An 11,967-nucleotide genomic window follows, 5' to 3' on the forward strand; every position below is an offset into this window, starting at 1 on the left:
CATTTGGGTAGAGTATACACAAACAACCACAAAGAGGGAAAGACACCTTCACTCTCTGTGACAAAATATCACATTCAAAAATGCAGTGATGCATAAATCTTCATGGACTCTGATATCCTGAACCTGCCATCAGTGTGATAGCTCTGGGATGAGAACACTTACTCTGGGTTTCATAGTCCTCTCCCTCGTCTCCATCGTCTCCATCGTCTCCATCGTCTCCATCATCTCCATCATCTCCATCGTCTCCATCGTCCTGTTTATCGCCATCTCTCTATGCAGGAGACCCAAACAGTGTGTTAACATACACTCAGTGTAGATGATGTTCTATGCAGGCTGAATGAATGTGGCTCACCTTCAAGTCATTTTGCTCCCCTTTTCTTGTTCTCTTCATTATCTCTTCAATTCTCTAAAATGGAAAAAGAGCAAATATCTTTGTAAATAATGTGTCTCATTGAGATCTACACAATGAGGCAACACTAAGAATAATCACTTAAATATTTTGGTCTAGGTCTTGATGATTAAGCAACATAAAGAGAAGATTCTCCATCAGTCTATCCATACCTTCTTCCTCTCCATTCGTTCTTGCTGGTTCTGCTGCATGATGCGCTCTCTCTCCAGACGGACTCTCTCTGCCTCCTCCAGGGCCTTGGCCTCAGCCTCCTCCCGTTCCTTCTGGAGCTCGGCCTGTCTCACTGCCTCCTCTTCTGCCATTCTCACCCGCTCCTCCTCTGCTAGGCGAGCATCTTCCTCGTCTTTAATTTTCCTCTCCTCGGCAAGTTTCTTTTCCTCCTCTAGGCGTTTCAGTCGAGCCTCCTCCGCTAAACGCATCTCTTCTTCCTTTCTCAGCCTGGGAGAGTAAAGAAACAGCTTGAAAGCATACTCACAAATAAATGCAGATCATTTCTAAAAGTGGACATGTCAAAAAGTGGGAGTCAGTATCACCAGTACAGGATACTTTTAGCCTAGATGTCTAGCTAAAAATGCTGATCGTACAAATACCCATAACAAAATAACCAGCAGTGTTTTACTGGTTGAAACTAGTTGACTTACTGTAGGCAAATGTTTCAAACAACTACAATTCCCTTAAGAGCAATTTTACTATAATTACTAGTGTTGTCGATGGTACTTTTGTTCTTATCATATCTGATGCATCACTGTCATACACAAAATGATGACAAAATTGTAATAGAACAATTCCAATGATCTTACTTCTCCTCTTCCTCCCTCTGTATCCTGAGCTGCTCCTCTCTCTCTTTCTGCTCTCGCATCAGTCTGCGGTTCTCCGCCAGGATCTTGGCTGCCTCAGCGGCCGAGTTAGTGCCTGTCGAGGCTTTAGAGTCTGAAAGATGGAAAGACAAATATAGAAAATACGTTTAGCACTTTATGTCACCCTGTCCCCCCATTTCTCAATGTACTGCCGACCTAACGCTGCGGATCTACTTTTGCGACAAGACTGAAGCATGGGGTTGTGACGCCTCCCCTCATTTGTACGTTGTTGGATGTCTAGAACAAAGGACCCGCGAGAGACTTCCCCCAGTCTCCCCTGTGCTCTACTTCTATTGGATAGTCACGTCGCGTTCAACTGATTAATATGCATAAAGATGGGCATCGGCCAGCTTTTTTTTTTTTTTTTTAAAGATTATTTTTTGGGGCTTTTCCCTTTATTGACAGTGGATAGTCCAGAAAGGGGGAGAGAGATGGGGGATGACACGCAGCAAAGGGCAGCAGGTTGGATTTGAACCCTGCGCCGCTGCAGGACTCAGCCTACATGGGGCGAACGCTCTTACTGGGTGAGCCAGAGGCCGCCCCATCGGCCAGCTTTTTGATGCGCAGCATTTTTACAAATGCAGCGTCACCCATAGGAATAAAGTGGAGCGCGGCGCGACATCATCTGGCCCTCCAATGACTGATGACTGGGAGAGGAGAGAAAGCCTGACTGTTGGAGGTTAGCCGTGACAGAGAAAGACAGGAGCAGTATAGAGACACAAGCCGCCTGATACAGAGTTGTGTGACTTTCACATGATCTTCTCTGTGCTCTTTCAAAGAACTCCGTGGGAATACAGTCACATACAGTACACGAGGTTAAGCAATATGATAATACATACCATGAGATGAAATCAATTTGTCCATCGTCGAGATTTTGCTATTTCATTTATAATAGTATTTAGGCCTTTAACTACTCTGTGTATTAGTCTCTGGTAGACAATGTTGCAAACTGATGAGCAGGACTGCTACATAAAAATATATTGTGATTTCTATCTGATAAAAATAAAAAATAAAAAAAATAAATAAAAATCAGCTAGTTAATTTGGTTGATGAATCAAAAACAGACAGAAATTCTCCTCTGGTTATTTTAATCATAAAAATAGTCTCAATTAATCATATCCTGATATATATTGTATGATGATATGAAATTACATATACAGGAATAAAGTAGTTTATGTTTTCATACATTTCTAAAGATAAATAAGCTCACCTAAACTGTGCCAACTACAACAATTTAGAATGGATACAGTAGATGACAGTCTTTGCCCGGATGCATGTAGTATTATTACCATTACTAAGCTATTTTATCTTGCAGAGCATGAGTCTCTCCAGGAGGTGGTAGCAGCAACAACACAGATCTGTAACAGGATGTGACTCCAGCTGGAACTTAATAAGTCTCCTGCTCCACTGAGATTTGTTGCAATCTGAGCTGCTGCCACGTCAGTTTGCAGCACACACACACACACACACACACACACACACACACACACACACACACACACAATTATGTATATGATCTGTCTATTAAAACAGATGATAATATTCTATTATCTTGAAACCAAACTTACTGCTCCTTGAAGCAGTATTAAACCATGATCACAGAGGATTATTTTTCCTCTACTTAAAGTATCAATTTATTACCGTAATACACTAAAAGTAACAATTTATTTAGCAAACCCACCCAGTGCAATTTCTTTTGCGCTCCAGAGCGCTGTTTAATTTCCTCCTTTTAATTGCACTCCCTTGGTTCAGTATGAATAGTGTAAAGATTAAATGTAACAGGTGTGTGGACAATGAATATGTGGAGGATGACCTGCAAAAGATGAAGGGACATCCAATTATTCATAGGTGATGATCTAGAAACAAGATCAGTTAATGTCAATAAAGAAATGACTGATATTTTTTGGGAGTGTAATTAGGTTTGGACCCCAATGGCAAAGAACTTCAGTAATATTTATTTAGTTGAGATGAAAAAGATGTCTCGCTGGATCACTTCCCTCTCTGAAATTGACAGGATGTCTCCATGCACCAGTGCAAACATCCTGGTTGCCAGAATAAAGATCAGCCTTGGCAAATATTGGTACTGACTAATTAAAATCTGTCAGCCGACCACGATAGTTAAGTCTGCCTTTATATGGACCTGTTTTGCATGTTTTGTACTAATGTGAAAGACCTTCTATAGTGTTAGATATATTTTAAATAAGTACAATAAAACATTCATATTGTGAACTGCATTCTTATCACTGAGAATTGCTCACCATCTTTCTCTTTGGTCTTGCTGGAATCAGAGGACTGTGGAGACACAGCCTGGACCGGACACAGATCCTTGGACTTGGAGTCCCTCTTTCGCAAGGTGGGGGCCCCTGTTGGAGTGAGAGCTGGTTTCTGAATAGGTGGAGGTTTGGCTGATGTAGGCTGGGGGGATGGGGGGCGTTGTTTCATTGCACTCGGTGAGGGTGGGCGTGTCTTAGGATTTTGCCTGTAAGAACAAAGTGTGAGTTGTCTTTTTGTGTTTTATAATGAAATCAAAATGAAAGGATGCATCCATACTAGAGTAAACATCTCTAAATCTGTATTGGAAAAGACTTGTAGTCATACTTGGATGCTGTTGGAGAGGGGGTCCTCTTTGGGGCTGGATTGGGGGCTGGGGATGGTGAACGGTTACGTCCCATGGTAGTAGATGGGGAGGCGGGACGTTGCCCTCCAGGCGATGTAAACTGCTTGTCTTTCTGTAGTTCCACAGCAATGGGACAGAAGTGAGGAAGTCATTTATGACAGTCACTGAACAAGGATCATGCTAAGAACTCCTATGAATGCTAAGTTTTCCTATTGTCATTGTTAATTAAATATCATTGGGTCATAGAAGAAAAAAAAAGTTCTTATATTCAAACAGTTGAATATAGAACATTTTACATCATATAACTAAGTTGTATTGATCAATCCACAACCCTAATAAGTACTCACTACAACCTGTTGGTCTATACCAGTGTTTTCCAACATTTTGGCTTGTGACTCCTTAAAATGAAGCATGAAGATTTACTTGTAACACATCATCAGGGCTCATAGCCTTAGGAAAAGTGGCCAAAAAAATAGTGAAAAGTCAGAAAAAGTTAACATAATTTTGGTTAGTAGAAATACTGTATGTTTTTTTCTAATATATCCCATGAATCATTTTGTGATCCATAATGTTGATCCTGATGGAATTCACAAAAACAAGGGTGCCTGTTATAACGGAGTCACTTTAACTGAAATGAAAATGGATCATTTAACTGCTTCTTAAGTCTGCCTCTGTTAATTTTACTGGCATTTCAAACATTGACACAATGCTGGTGTGAAGGAGCCATGGGTCAGGTTTTAATGAATCTATTTTCAATGCACTTGTGCTAAGTTTGGTGCATAAACATGACGACAGAGGGAACAGCAAGGCCAACCATGTGACACTCAGACAGACACAAATAAATAGTACACTCCCTTTCTCAAGACTTTAGTACTGAATGCCAAGTAAAAATGAGATACAATGCATTTTATGTTTCGATGTAAGAAATTGCTCCTATAATAAGGTGGTTCAGCTTTGGTCACACAGCTTGATAATCCCTTTCTTGAGAGGATGGGGAGGAAAAGCAGGACAGTAAACAGGCGATTGGTGTACGGTTTCATAGTAGGGACAAGACATTAATTTCCTATTGATGTCAATATACCACTGGAGCAATAACAGTATATAGACAGTGTTTTTGTAGAAAGAGGGGTCCAGAAGTCATCTCAAAAACACACAGCAGTAACAGCCATTCACTGTACTTTACCACCATGACCCTAAACCCCTCATAACATCCTTTAATAATGAAAGGGAGGAAGCTTGCAGAAGACCTACACAGTTTGCACCCTTAAAGTTGTTTTCTTATATACCTTTTGATGATTTGTTAATGCCCACTGTAGGCAGGCAGACATTTAGCTGACATAAAAGACACACTTTAACCAAAGTGTCTGGCAATGCCTGAGTGATAGGCTGTGAATTTCAATTATTTCCACACCAATCTGTGCATTTGGAAGAAAAAAGACATTGAAATGGTGAGGAAAGTCAAAGGCCTTTGACATTAAGGGCCTAAGGTCAGGGTGGGGTCTGCTTTGCATGGTCTGATCTGTCCATAATAAGGCCACTGTGGATCCCTTTGTCTCATGCTACGACAATGAGGCCCTTCACAGCCACAGAGGATGAGGAGGACAGGCAGGTTGTGAGAGAGAGAGCGCCAGGCACGACTGGACACCAAATGAGAACATCTAAGACATAAAGTTGGGTAACATTTTGGCAATGTATGAACAAGTTCATATTATGAGTGACTACCAAAGGTTTAAAGAACAGCTGGAGGAACAACATTTCCCTATAGTTAGCATCCTGCCATAGTACTTTGACAGGCAAATGTAGCCGGATATGTGCATATAAATCAAAGTATTTGGTGACATCTACTTCTCTGAACAATGCCATTTTAATGTCGGAAGGAATGCACTTAAAACATCTGTGTGTTGTCATAAGGTATTTCTCTCTTCCACTGCTACCAACAATTAAATCTGTGTCCACTGAAGGGCTGCATGATATTAGGAAATTGTTGAATATCGCTATAACGATAGTACTTGCGATAAATAAACAGACAGTATTAAACTGTACTCAGTTCTGCATTTCTCTGCTGCTTTCAGTATTCTGCTAAAATACAACAATTTGTTGAATTTAAAACAAATGAAAGGAAATCATTTCTTTTATTGAACAAATTGAATAAAAAAAGGTACCACTAAAAAAAGAACAGTTACACTGTACTGATATTTTCTTTTAACTAACAAAAAAAATTATCTCTGAGTGTCTGCGATATGTCGCACCCTTTCGCGATGTGTTTATTGCGCAAGTTGATATTGCAATGACGATAAAAAACGATATATTGTGCAGCACTAGTCCACTGCTAAAATGTTTTTATAGTCTAGATTAAATTCAATAACTTTCCTTATGGAAATAAAACCATACTATTGCTGGTGATTAAAAAGGCATAAGTAATAAGGTTACAAAGACAGCACTATTTCCTGGCAATTACCTTAAACTGTATAATATTCTTTTATTTTGTTTTTGATCATATACAGTGTCTAACTTCTCTACTTTCTACTGCTTCATACTGTAGCAGTGTGGTCCCACATATGTACAAATGTAAATGTGTCCATTATCATGCTGTAGTTTGAATATGGACAAGATTAGAAGATACCATCTAAAGTCAGGTTACTCAATGAGTAAATGGAAACTGACTTAATGACACAGGGCTGAAAATAATTCAACATTATCCTTTTGACCACATAACTTTTATCATAAATTAATTAATAAATTCTCAAATGAAATATCGTTAAAATCTAACAAACAGATATGATGTTATAACAGGGTTTTTCATAGAACACTGATATTTAGGCATCCAAAGCGACTGGACCCACTAAATGAAACCTTATCAAATCCTTTTCCGCATCTTTCCCTTTCAATACTGCACAAGCAAACGGACCTCCTCTTGGAAACAATATAAGTCTGTCAGCTAGCGCACGCACTGCCGTTATACTCACATGTATGCTAAGTATCTATATTCGCATAGCCATATAAGACACACACATATATAGTTGAGGATACAAAAATGCAGTTTAAGGTGGTGAGAACAGGAAGGAAATGTAAGCTTCCTCTTCAGATCATTAACAGCATTATACATTTCTTTAGTAAATGTCTGATGCAAACGTGTTCTCACCAGTGAAGGGTCAAGGGCTCCGTCGGCCGACACAGAGGTGGTCATGCTGCTCTTCTGCCGGTCAATGCTGCGGCTGCGCACGGGTCCCCGTGGTGGATGCAGGGGACTGGCAGAGGCTGAGCGAGGACACAGGTGACACTCTGGTAAAGGACACAGTCATCGCAGGGCCAGGGGAGCACAACCAATGGGAGGCGTAATAAGCGGCCAAGTTGGGCAGCAAAGCAGCAAAAAGCCAAATGAAAAGAATGAAGAGAGAGGAGAAAAAGAGAGAGGGAAAGAGGGAGAGAAAGAGAGAGGAAGGGAGGGCAGATGATGGTTGAAAGAAATGCAGAAGTGTTTTTGTATGGGGAGAAGAGCACAAAAAAGCGATTTGTTAGATGTAGCACTTTAGGCAGGCAACAGCTTGATTTCTGAAGCTTTGATTGGGCTGGAGATTACAGGAGACATGAGCAGCAGAGAAAAACAAATAAACCAGACACTTCACAGGTGCCAAAGCCTCTGGACACAACAAACCTGAACACCAAGCACCACAGCACAGCACACACTACACAAAACCTACCACTAACAGTTCAAGACACACCGACACATATCACACAGATTTATTAGTACACTAAACGCACAACAAATGTTCATAGTGTTGTTTGTGTTCAGTTAAAGAAACTAAAAAAATGTAAGTAACTTGCAATCTTTCTAATTCAGTCCTTCCTGCCATCATAATGTAACTCTCCGAACTTGAGATCAGGCATTAAATGCAACATTTGTCGGTTCAAGACAAATCCGTCTCTGGCACAAGCATTGCCTTACAATTTCTAAAGCAATCAACAGTCAAACAAATCTCAATTGTAACAGGACAAACCGATGTAAAATGTTGATGTCGAGCTGCTTAATAACTATAACTGTCCTTACCACAGAGTTTGAGTGTTGCCTGTAGTTAGCAAGGAAAATTAAGGCTGTTGGCCACTGGCTATGAGCTTGCTGTGTCAGATTGAGGGATAAGCCATGATAATCCTGAGACCTGAAGAACTCTCCCTGCCACGGTCTGGTCACAAATGTGTTTTGTAATTCATTCTGACTGCACACTGAGCAGCTATGGTGACTATGAAATTTACCCTACCCATGAGCTACCACTGATACTGCTGCTAATGCAATGTGTCATCTTTCTACTGGGGCTATACTTAGCAGAAGATCTATAGCCGCTAATGGGTTTGTAATGGCCGCTCAATAAACACCACAACCTAAAACCAACACGGGAAATACAGTTGCAACTTTGGAGTGAGTCAGTGCTTTACAGTATGGCTATTTCCATCTTAAAAAGAAAAATGTAGTATTCATCAGTGTATGTCAGGAGATTCATCACGGGTTGTCTATGCTGGGTCTGGGACTATGTATATCCTCAACCGCTGCCTTATGTAATGTAGATCACTCCCATAGTTGCATAACACAGAAACAGTTCACATAAAATGTAAGGCATGCAAGTCAACCGGTGAGATGTAAAACTCTACCTTGATGGCTTTAGAGCATATTTTACTACAAATTGTCAGCCCAAAATCTAGTGCCAGAATGGGGACGTACTGAATTTGAGTAGTGTGACTTTAAACCCATATATTCTATGAAAATGCCAGTAATTACTATTTCAGCAACGTGTACTGGAGTCCCCAGCCCTCTGGTCTCACTATCAGAACACATGCAATAGCACAAGAGTCTCATTCTGACGTAACAAGAACCAACAGGTAAGCAGCTTAGAGCAAATCTCCCAGCATGGACCCTGAGGTTCTTCAGATGCAAGGAAATGCTCCCAGCCAAGTCAGCCCTGCTCAGCTCAGCACACAACAGCCAATTGTGTCAGATCTGAGAGCACATGTGAGCTGGACCCGCGCATGTGTGTGTGTCAATATTTACTGACTACTACTGTATGCTCTCTCACATGAGTGTACTTTGCTGCAAATAATTTATAATTAAACATAAACAGCTGATTGTTACAATAGCCGATTTTAAACACAGGGAGCAGTGCAGCGACTTCTGTAATTCCACCATCACCGCCAAGAGGCCACCATTCACAAAAGCACGAGGGTCTGCAGCAGGGTACTGGGATATGAGCTCAGATCTAGTGAAGTGATACTGGGAGTGACTGGAGCTGACTTTCTACTGATTAAATGAGAGTAAGTAGAGAGGACCAGGGTCTGTGTCTAGCCATCCTTCCTCTCTGTTATGGTCTCCTAGGTTACCTGGAGCATCTGTTCCTTCAGCTGACAGGGCGGCGGCGCTCCTGCTCCTAGCTAGTGAGGCCTGGGTGGGGGTGAGCAGGCGACTAAGGACCCCTCCGTCCACAGTGCCGGCCGGTGGCCTGCGAGCTACATGGCCGAAAAATCACCCGAAAAAAAGAGGAGAACAAAGAGCCAAGTAGGAAAGAGTGGATAAGAATGGGGGATGAAGGTAAAACAAAGAAAGGGGGTAGGGAGGGGTCAATTAAGTTTAGAAAGGTCACCATGTGATTTAACCAACAGGAAAGAATCAACATTAACAACCAAAGGTTATGTCTCAAAAATCTTACATGGGTCCCCTATCAACTGTCTTTATCCTGTTAACTTTCAGTGATATTCAATAAAATGAGGATAGTTAGTAAGAGACAGTAAGGAAAGGATGCCATGGAAGAGTGCTGAGACAGACCAAAGACTGATTGTCTGGTAACTGAAGATCAGTAAAACAGTAGTCAAGGTAGACAATGAGGTCAAATCAATGGTCACTTGAGGTAGAGGGAGGTGTGCTGATGGGAAAAAACAATCCATTAGTGAACTTCAAAGTCGGCAGAGGAAAACTATTGGGTAGGAAGATGAGAAGTGAAACAAACCTAAAAGTGATAGGGCAAGTGACAGTGACCAGGCAAGAGTTATTTAGCTTCTGCTGTGCAAACATCTCTAAGGTTAATATAAAGGTGACAAAATTGATTAAAATGAGGAGGCTGACTAAAAATGGTCAGCTCTGAACAAGTCAGCATATTATGAAAGCACTATGGTGGACATTAATTTCACAGCAGAAGCCAGGAGCTCTTGCTTCCATGGGATGAAAGAATTAACAATTCCCTATTTTGGTCGTTGTTGCTATCTAAGCTACAAAGTAGACATCATACCAGAAGAAGAGTTGACAGGTTGATGTTGCCACATGTCCCTAAATGCTAGCTCTTCAAAAGGAGAGTACAGAGCCACACATTTCCCTTTGGAGCCCCTTACTGAGAAGACATCTGTTGCCGACAGACTTGTTTGTTAGCTGTTGAGTGCTAGCCCCTGGAGCATAGCAGCACAGTTCTGCAGTGCACTACACCCAGGTATTAAGAATCTGGGCTATTAGTCTGAAATAAGGTTATAATTATGAAAATGTGTTATGTGTGGGAGCTTTCGGATTAAATAACTTTAAGAAATTGTTATTTTGCAGATATTAAGTAGTAAGTCAGTATGAATAATGGTAGCTGTGTTGTATTATTGTCTCTAACCACACAGAACAAACACATATACAGAACAGGAACATTTTTACATCATCTGCACGGATGCTGACATGGCTATGGGACAAACAAAAGCATTGGTGGTTAATGGCAATACACAAGCTTGGAGTTGCTGTGGTCAATTCTGTGCTCTGGGGGTGCTACGGTGGGATGGCACTGACACACACCACACTTTAGCACGAGCCTAGTGACTTAAATCCAGCTATGACGTCATCTTGAAGGGAGAATACACACAACACTTTGTGACAACAAAACAATTAGACTGTGTTAGTGCAGACACGGCACACAACAAAACCATTCCTGTGTTGTCACGTGAAAATAAAAAAATAAAAAAGGTTGAAACAAAGATCAGCTGTGAGTGAGAAACATGGCACAGAACAGGATCTGGTAGGTTAAGACAGCAGAAAGGTTAAGGCATACATGGAATGAGTACTGTGTTCCCAGTAAATTACAGACACAGTTTAGAGAGGCTTAGCAGCTGCCTAGGGGTAAATTAGCAGTCAGTGAGAAGATTTAGATGAGAATATAGACAAAAGGAACACAGAAAGAGGAGGTGGCCAGTTTATAGACCCATATAGCTGATGACACTGAAATGAGCAAAGTGTTATCCCCAGAACCTCTTGGTAGCCAACAGTGTTGATAAGATTTAAAATGAGCAAAACCGAGCAAATTCAGAACAAGCAAGCCGTTAACATCACAGCAGCATGCTTGTTATTCAAAAGTGGAGGCCTGAGTGGTGCAGATAAGGGCATGAGAAAAATGATAACCGATTGTTCATGCTAGCCACCTTGATCATCTGTTGTCCCCTTATCAGGCTTGGCGGGGGTCTGTGCTCTGCCCACACTTACTCGTGTGAGGGAGGAACTTCTCTTCACGACGGAACGGCCTACGGACATGAAAGTGGAGTTATAGCCGAGCAGGCACTGGGAAGGAGTCAACAAGGAATCCCCAAAGACAGTTTACAAGTCATGTGCACTCCATTTGGCCCTTATGTGAGTCACCAGGCTACGGAAGACCGCAGCTGATGTGAAGTATAATAGACAATGTCTAGGTACACAGAGGAGAGCTGAAACTGCCCTATCTGATAATAATTCAGGACAGGTCCCCTGTTGTAGTATTAATAGTTGTAAGTGTTTGAACCATTAGCATGCACAAAGTCAGATTGCTATGTTGTTGTCATAGCTGTGATAGAGCTTATTTTGTAATGGAACTTATTGAATATTTTCTCCATAAACAGTGGTGGTTTGCTAAATTGTGTACTGTACACCATCTCTGTTATAAAAGCATAGTGTGGGATGGAGAGGGGATCTTTTGCACCTGTCTGTTCCACCTGAAGTTTTTTGCCATCTTCCTTACTGGCCTGAGCAGCATTGCCATTGTTAGGCAACCGGTTACAAGACGAACTCCTCGGCTTAACACCTGAGAGACAATGATGAAACACCCAAT

At 41.4% G+C, this 11,967-nt stretch overlaps 1 protein-coding gene across 16 annotated transcripts in view; it reads right to left on the reverse strand.

Moving 5' to 3' along the window:
- The window catches only part of map7d3 (MAP7 domain containing 3), a 36,410-nt gene that overhangs the window by 3,666 nt on the left and 20,777 nt on the right, over positions 1-11,967 (reverse strand). For 4 of the 16 annotated variants that reach the window (XM_036007159.1, XM_031302901.2, XM_031302897.2 and 1 more), the window contains 11 exons: positions 11,839-11,940; positions 11,309-11,407; positions 9,251-9,376; positions 7,026-7,165; positions 3,865-3,995; positions 3,525-3,745; positions 1,210-1,339; positions 562-847; positions 353-406; positions 247-271; positions 163-207 (listed from right to left, as the gene is read on the reverse strand). In XM_036007159.1, coding sequence (XP_035863052.1) covers positions 163-207; positions 247-271; positions 353-406; positions 562-847; positions 1,210-1,339; positions 3,525-3,745; positions 3,865-3,995; positions 7,026-7,165; positions 9,251-9,376; positions 11,309-11,407; positions 11,839-11,940 — 1,359 coding nt within the window. Of the gene's footprint in view, positions 1-162; positions 272-352; positions 407-561; positions 848-1,209; positions 1,340-3,524; positions 3,746-3,864; positions 3,996-7,025; positions 7,166-9,250; positions 9,377-11,308; positions 11,408-11,838; positions 11,941-11,967 lie in introns of all 16 variants that reach the window. The other 12 variants (XR_004105563.2, XM_031302896.2, XM_031302908.2 and 9 more) reach the window with 9 other exon arrangements.

Source organism: Sander lucioperca, chromosome 1 (genome assembly GCF_008315115.2).
Source record: "Sander lucioperca isolate FBNREF2018 chromosome 1, SLUC_FBN_1.2, whole genome shotgun sequence".
NCBI classification, from domain to species: Eukaryota; Metazoa; Chordata; class Actinopteri; order Perciformes; family Percidae; genus Sander; species Sander lucioperca.